An 8,487-nucleotide genomic window follows, 5' to 3' on the forward strand; every position below is an offset into this window, starting at 1 on the left:
ATTTTGATTTTAGGGTTGCACAATTTTTACTTATTAACAAAAAATATATATAAATCTTTCATCTGAAAAATATGAATTTTACATTTTTTAATGTTTAATAGCAGTTTTGACACCCTTTCATAACCATTTTTTTTGTATATCTAAAAAACTCCTGAATTTATCTGTAGTAAGATGTGTGGGTGATAGAAAGATAGTGCAGAAATCTTTACTTATCATTCAGATAAGTTGTCTACACTATGCCTTTAGGATGGCCCGTTATTCTACAATTTTAAAATTACATAAAATATTTCAACAAAAACTTAAAATTTTATTTAATTTATTATGAACAAGGAAAAAATCTATGAATGTAAATAAATATTTGTTTTTTTAAATGCCTTGTATTTCAAATAATTGAATTTTTACATCTAAGACTTTCTGTAATTTCTCTGATTCTATACGACAAATACTTTGTTTTAAGCGAAAAAAAAAATATTTTCATAATTTTTGGAAATTTGATCCACTCTACTGAATAAAAACTCTTGACCCTTCTCTATTTTTTTAAAACAACATTCAATAAATCAAGGTGGTGGTGTATTGTGCCCACCCATAAACAACACCTTCCCCCCACCCCTCTCCCCCTGCCCCTCTTTCCCTCCCTCAACTCATCATTTAACCCATTTTGGTGACAGCAATAAGTTAATTGCCCCTCCCTGATAAATCCCCTGCAAGAATAATTATGTTCAGTAGTTGCGAAGCTTTTTCTATTTTTAAATTTAGCATGCTTGTTTCAAATAGAGAGAGAGTAATATCAATTGGTATGGCTAGTGTGATTGTGTACTGGTGGTTGAGTCCCTACCAACTAAGCGTCTTAATCACAGGATGATGGGATGCCAGGTTTTGAATTACCTTAAGGCCTTGATAATGCCGTGATAGTGAGGGAGAATAACCTGATGTAAAATACGCTTCAATAAGGTTGCAAAAATCGACGGACATGCCGCATATCATATAGTAGCTTCGCTACTGAAAATCAGACACCCTCCATCTTTCTTCTGAAATAAGCCACCTTTTCTAACACAATAATCCTTTCCCCCTTCCCTTTACTACCTTTTCCCTATTCCCAATAAATCACCCCTTTACCACTGTCTACAATGACTTGCCCCTTATTTGGGAAAGGCTTAAAAATCTGCAAGAATTATCCCCCCTCCCCCTCTCTCTCCCCCTAATTTTCTAAGTTCTTTCTTCAGTTCTTATTGGAATATAGAGGCATTGAAATCACTGCATCATAAGATTAGCAAGTTCTAAAAAAGATGCCAACATGAATTGATTTTTAGTGTGCTTTATTGGCAATTTTATATACATATGAAAGTTAAAACTAAATAAAAAAAGTGAAAATGTATGAAAGGGTTCAAACCAATATGGCCGGCAAAAAAAGTTTGTACTATAAAGTTATTATCGGCTTGACGGCTACAATTTTAGCAGCTGTTACGACTGCTTTGACAATTCATCTGCATGTTAATAAAGTAAGTATACTTAATGTATGTTCATTCTTGTTTAATTGTTTTTTGGATTTATTATTAGTTATGTTGTATGTCCTTTTTATTTACAAAATAAAAATTAATGACATAATGATGTTTATGTTATGGATATACTATTCATAAGTCTTAAAATTTGTCTAACTTGCAGCTTTTAAAGCTTTCAATATACAATAAAATTAATTTCTTTATTACCTATACATCTTGAATGCATATTTAATACTTCTCTGTAATCAAATTAGCTCATGGATTTATATGGCATATAAAAAGATAAAAAAGTTGCAAACAAAAAGTCTCTTTCTTGTTGATACAAATGGTAACAAAGATTTATTATGGCTATCCTTATGTTTTGTATATGCAATCTGTATTCTTTATTCATTGTTAAATGCTTACAAACAAAGATAAAGACAATTTTTGCACATATTCATTTTTTTGATAGAATGATTGACTTTTTTATCTAAATATATTGCTATCCAAATTGCACTGGTATCTGGGCTCGTTCAAAGATCATTCATGATTTGAAACAGTATACTACAACACCTTAACTTCAATGCTTACTTTTTACTTTTTTTGGTCAGGGATTAAGCGATACCATTCACTTTGAAGCTGACACACACACATACACACAATACCCAGATAATTCTTTCATTCATCTGTCACTCAAACCATTCATTCAAACTACTCTTGCCATTCATTTATATTAAAATAGATAACATGCATTCATAAAAAGATGCTTTACATTATGTTATGTAATTTTAACTTTTTTCAAACTGATTCTTAAAAATGTTAACTCAATATATTATGCACGCGGCTGCGCTCTAGCATCTATGAGGAGGGAGGAAAATAGAATAATATAAAAGCATCACAAGACTAAAATTTAAACTTATCATACCAGGACCTACATAAAGCTTACCAAAAATTGGAAGCTCATATGTTTCAGTGGTTACCGAGATCATAACGTATAAACCATAACTTTACTGTATACAATTTGATTAAAAATTATAAATATGCATCAAAATAAAAACATATGTAAATAATAAAACACATTTGATTGGTTGATAAAGAAATTAAGATATCTGGAATGGCTTAGGATTATTTGTCTATCTAAATGGTGCATCTAAATCCTTATACAGATCTTAGTTACATCTTTGGAAACAATTGTTCTACTTTTTTTTCATTCATCGTTTCTTTGTACATTATTTATGCTCTCATTTTCATTTCAACTTATCAAAATTAGTTTTTTTATGATAAAAAGACAGTTTAATGCAGTTTTTACTTGTTTTCATCCCCTTTATATTAATCTTATGGAATAATCTTATGAGCCCTTACACATCAGCTTTTTGTAATAATGTTGTTTTTTTTTCTTAGTGTTTCTTTTTGTATAAGATAGAAAAACTAAATTTATTTGAAAAGACTTTTTATTTAACATTCTATTTATTATTGAAAATTTAAGTTTCAAAAAATGTTTTAACAAAAATTTGTTAGGGACCCATAGGATTACCCCCCTTATCCTTCTGATTATAGGAGTCAGTTTTTATGTTAAAAGGGAGGGGGGGGGGAGGGCTAGGGTACGAAACACCTGTACTTATCTGTCTATACCAATATTTTATTGTGTATATTCAACTTTTAACAATGAATAAAACTAAATTATTAAATTTTCAAGAAATATTTTTATATCTAGCAAATAGTTTTATTGCTTCAACAGATGTTTTTCATAAAAAAATCAGAAAAATATTAATTTTTTTGTAATGTTTAATGTTTTTCTCATAACCCTTGTCTAAATTAGACACCCCATGGTTTTTAGTGAGTTCTAATAATTATATGATTGACTAATTGAAATCTCTTAATTAGGAGACTAACCATGTAATTTGGGTTGGTGGATAATTTATTATTCAATCACATTGTACTTTATATCATGTAGGCTTTATAATATTAAATTAAAACTAAGGCTTTAATATTAAATTACATAAAACTAAAGTGCATTCCTTTTTTTATCTTCATATTTAATATTATGTTCTGAAAACGTTTTCTGGCATTATATGAATTTTTTTTTTGAAATAATGATTTTTATTGGTTTATATCAATTAGACAATTAAGGCCTTATCAAGCAGTTTATTTGTTATTCGCGTACCCAGACATATTAGATCAAGACTAAAATCTTCATAATAAATCTACAATTCTTTATTAGCATAATAGACCTAATAGTATAGAGTGTATATATAGATAATCTTGTATTATTTAGAGAATTTATAATTTACATTTAATATTCTATCATAAATCAAAAGATTTATTATTATCAAAAGATATTTTATCTTGTTGAAAACTAATCTATCTTGTCATGCGTCTATTATATTTGAAACCAATATAGACGCCAGAATTTAGATAAATTCTGTCTTGGTTTAAGGGTGTTGGTGGTTCTAACCCCTTTCACAGAGTACCCCCCCTCCCCTCCTCTCCCCCCATTTCTAGTGTTTATGCTCTCGCTACTGGAGACAAAATTGTAATAACTTGGGAGACATCTTGATCTTGTGATTTATCCACAGATGAAAAAGTGATATTAAGCTAAACATGTGCCACTATCTCTAAAATAAAGGGATGCTCCAAGCTTTAAAAAGCCTTTTGGTAGTTTTTTTTACCTATAAAGTATATAATTTGTACCTTAACTATTGAATGCCGTATGAAAAGGTAGTGTAATTTCAAAAATGAAAAATAATCCAGCCATTAAATTTTTTTGTATAAATTTAAGAAAATACGCCAAAGTATCCTTTTAAAAAGTTGTCTAGGATTTCAATTTCGAGAAGCATTTTTCCCCTGCAAATTGGTTCACCTTGTCGTATTTGGTTTTAAAACTGAAATTTAAAATTTAAATGGAACGAATTATATATTTGTTTTTTTTCTATCAACTTTATTGTATTTTATATTTGTATTTATTGTATAAAAATAGAGTCAACAGGGTGTACACTCATAATCTAAGATTATTTCAGATAATTTTACCATTATTATTATTATTGCCCCCCCCCCCCCTCCCCCTATCTTCTTAATACAACTTCCCCTTTCTCCGCCCATTAGCCAGAGATAATCCCTATCCCACCCCCTGCCCATGAATCCCACCCCACCCCCTTTAGAAATTTAACTTGTATTGTTAAGAGAAACACTTCTGGTCAAAATTTTCAGATTAGCCCCCCCTCTCCCCCACCCCACCACTTCTGAAAGCCCCCTCTTAACCCGAGATAAAATTGGGGATTTATAAAACACCTGTGTATTCCATGAACAAGGATATTACTGTCCATAAGTGGTACAGTCAAGTAGTAGTTCAACTGTCATCTTTTTAGTGCTTAATTATGCCTTCTAATAATGGGATTTTTTAAAAACTTTAAGCCAATCTTGTAAAAGAGCTGAAGCCTGAATTAGTCTTTTTATGTAAGCTTACTTGAACAGAACTTAATGACGTACGCACATACCTAAGTATATATAGTAGCTACGCTTCTAATAATGAGTAAAATAGAAATAGGAGCTGGGGAAAATTAAGGATTTAAGGAAGGTTAGGGGGGGGGGGCGATTATATGTCCTTCATGACAATTAATGGGGGATGGGGAGGGGGTGTGAGTATTCACAAAACTGATTAATGACCCTTAAAAACTTCCGGACGCCCTTTCCACCTCCCCCCTCCCCCAATAAATCATTTAAATATTGCTTATGGTAGAATTATTACTAAATGATTTCTTGAAGCAAAATATTACCATGGCCCCCAAAACAATTAAAGTCATATTGGTAAAACTAATCAGACACATATTGAATATGCATAATACATAATAGTTAATGTTTGTATCAAAACAAACAAAATTCCTTGAGTTTGTTATTGTTTAGTTTACATCTTCATTAAGGATGATTACATTTTCAATGACTTTATTATGCTATAATATTTGTTTACATATGAAATACCTTTTGGGCTTATTTACATTTTATTATTTTACTTGTTTATTGAATGATTTCTAACATGTTTTTATTTCTTCAGAATGTGTCAGACCTACCTATGGTGTCTAACGCTGACTTGGTCAAATCCAGAGAAACTTCGTCAATCCCCGCCTCCTGGATCCGCAGCGCTGCGTCTACAGACTTTGACGGTCGTGTCAGCCCAAAATTTAACCTGACACTGAAATCTGGAGAAGATCCGACACACTTAGACCCCAACGAGATGGCAATCGAGGAGATCTATGCTGAATGGTCGCGCTGGTCTCGCTGCTCCCGCAAATGCAAGCAAAAGCGCGAGCGTCGCTGTGCAGTGCCACATATTTGTGGCTCTGCAGTTATCAAGATGGAGCGCGGTTGTCATACTGACCGTTGTCGCGGCCGTGACTTTCACATTGTCCGCAAGAAGAAGTTGAGACGCAAGACAAAGAATCATTTGAAGCGTAACCGCGGATTTTATACGAAATGGACTCAATGGACTCCTTGCACAGATTTGTGTCAAACAACACGGATGAAAGCCTGCAGATTTCCAATGGTTTGCGGCAATAATGCGGTCACAGAGGAGGCTTACTGCTATCGCGAAAATAGCCAGTGCGAGTCCTGGTACAAGTCCGGCAAGTCTCTGGATATTTCCAACGAGGATGGCTTCCCGCTGCGGACAGAAATTGATAACCTGAACAGTGTCAGTTCCAACATTGGTATTAAGCCAGAGCCACAAGACTTCTCAGGCACTTGTGGCATAAGGAATCCTAATATAGGCAAACCTGGACCTGATGGCTTCCCCAAGACAACGGACATTGCCTGGGCCCTGAGAATTATTGGAGGCCGCGAGGCTGAACCTGGTCGTTGGCCGTGGCAAATTGTCCTGCTTAACAAATACCGCGAGGCTTTCTGCGGCGGCACTCTTATTCATCCAAGGTGGATTTTGACCGCCAGCCATTGTGTTAGGAAGCATTTGATTGTTCGTGTTGGCGAACATGATCTGGTTGTACACGAGGGGTCAGAACAGGAATATGTTGTGAAGCGTGCCATCATTCATCCTGACTACAACAGAGACACTGTGGATAATGATGTTGCTCTGCTGGAGCTACCAGAGCCCGTCATTCTTGGTCCTCACGCAGGTCTCGCCTGTTTACCTGAACAAAATGAAGCCCTGCCGGACCAAGAACATTGTACCATCATCGGCTGGGGCAAGGAGAAAAAGTCGCACTTTTTTGGTACTGAAGTGCTACATGAGGCCAGGGTGCCCATAGTTCCCATGAGTGATTGTATGAGTGTTTACAAGAATTATTATATTACTGACAACATGTTCTGTGCTGGCTACAAGGGTGGCAGGATAGATAGCTGCGCTGGAGATTCAGGTAAAAATATTTATATTTTAAATCTAGAACATATGTGGAGTAAGTTTTGCTATTTCATTTTCATTTGTAACAAAGACAATTGGATCTAAAAGTATAGTTAGTTTTGATTACTTTTTTCAAAGATAAGATGTATTGCAGAAATAATTTAGAGCATAATAAGACATTAAGAAATAGACATGAAATTTAGTAAATCCAAAACTTTTTGTTTTGTTTACACAAATACTAATGAAGCTTTATTATTTTCAGGTGGTCCATTGTTATGTCAAAAGAACAACAGGTGGACAATCTACGGTATCACCTCATTTGGCGAGGGATGCGGCCGGCAGGGCAAGTACGGCATATATGCAAAGGTGCCCAACTATTCAGACTGGATTGAAAGGACGATAGACGATGTGGAGAATAATAGGAACTAGTTACAATTAGTTTCCAATGTTTTATCCATTCTTTTATTCATCCAGTCAGATCAACCTTTATGCTTATTTATTTTATTATTATATATATAATTATATATTTTGTGACAAATACACTTTGGTATCGAAATAGAAGAAGACAAAACCTTAGAAGACAGAAAATCCAAATCTAGACCATTGTGTATTATTAAACAAAGTGAAATATTTTACTAATAATAATATTAAAATTTACTGGACTTGTAATCTAATATGAATTTTATAATTCTAATCTGTGATTCTGCGGGATTTGAAGCCTTTGCTATGTAGATTCATAAAGAGTTTTTACAATATAAAAGTCTTATTAACTAAAACTTAGCAAAGGCCATAAAATCTTATAGTATTCATTCTGTAAAATGTTCCAAAATTTAGTGCTAAATTAATTTAGAAAGATTTTTTTACAAAAAAAATTATTTTCCAAAACTTTACCCTAATATTTTTAACCTAACAAAAATTTATTTGAACTAAATGTAAAGCCATTTTAGCCACTAAATTTGGTATTGTATATTTCTAACATATATGTATGCCTGTCTCCCGGCCTCTCCCCTGGCCTCTAGTCCACAATATTGTTGTGTTTATTATTATTATTTATTTAACTGTAACATTTAATAATTTGATCAATAAATCAAACAAATATGATTCATATTTTTCATTTAATTTTCAAAATATGCTGCTATTCTAAGGTATATCTGTAAAACAAGAATGGCAACATCCATAAAAGCAAAGCTCTAAAAATATACGGTAGAAAAAATATACAATACTACTTGTAGAGTGTCAACTAAAGTCTAAACACAATTTCAAGTTATTTGATGCAAAACTGCTTTACTCAGGTTACTGTTTGGGGACATACTAACAATTTTAGGACTAGATGTGCTTTGCTTATAACATTGTACTTTGTTGTCCTAGGAATCAGTAATCCAAACGTTAGATAAATAGGATAATTATTATCACATAAAAATTTGTGTGTGTACGTATAGTTTTCTAGAAAGAAACGTCTTATATTAAAATTCTTAATTTACAAGTTGCACATATTTAGTTTAGCTTGGTCATGTTTAAAAGTGCCTTTTTGTATATTAACCATAATAATCAAAGGTGTGAGTAGGAAAAAAGTTAAGCTTTGAAAAATGAGGAAAGAACAATATTTTTTAACTGGGCTTATTTAAATCAATTCTGATAAAAGTAAATTGTAGTATTATTAAT

General features: G+C 32.7%; 1 protein-coding gene across 1 annotated transcript; it reads left to right on the forward strand.

The window, feature by feature from the left end:
- Window positions 1-1,195: 1,195 nt before the first annotated feature.
- Window positions 1,196-7,926, forward strand: LOC145325168 (uncharacterized). The gene is made up of 3 exons (XM_080168030.1): window positions 1,196-1,499; window positions 5,527-6,841; window positions 7,088-7,926. Exons 1-3 carry the CDS (start codon window positions 1,371-1,373, stop codon window positions 7,252-7,254), a joined length of 1,611 nt encoding a protein of 536 aa, XP_080024156.1. The 5' UTR covers window positions 1,196-1,370; the 3' UTR covers window positions 7,255-7,926.
- Window positions 7,927-8,487: the final 561 nt, after the last annotated feature.

Source organism: Acartia tonsa, chromosome 7, assembly GCF_053477335.1.
Source record: "Acartia tonsa isolate MP-2025a chromosome 7, ASM5347733v1, whole genome shotgun sequence".
Taxonomy (NCBI): Eukaryota; Metazoa; Arthropoda; class Copepoda; order Calanoida; family Acartiidae; genus Acartia; species Acartia tonsa.

Bases quoted from the DNA above. Each gene is read 5' to 3' on its own strand.
- LOC145325168 (XM_080168030.1), top strand. From the start codon at position 1,371: ATGTATGAAAGGGTTCAAACCAATATGGCCGGCAAAAAAAGTTTGTAC. The intron at 1,500-5,526 runs GTAAGTATACTT...TTATTTCTTCAG, and splicing joins TTCATCTGCATGTTAATAAA to AATGTGTCAGACCTACCTAT. The intron at 6,842-7,087 runs GTAAAAATATTT...TATTATTTTCAG, and splicing joins TAGCTGCGCTGGAGATTCAG to GTGGTCCATTGTTATGTCAA.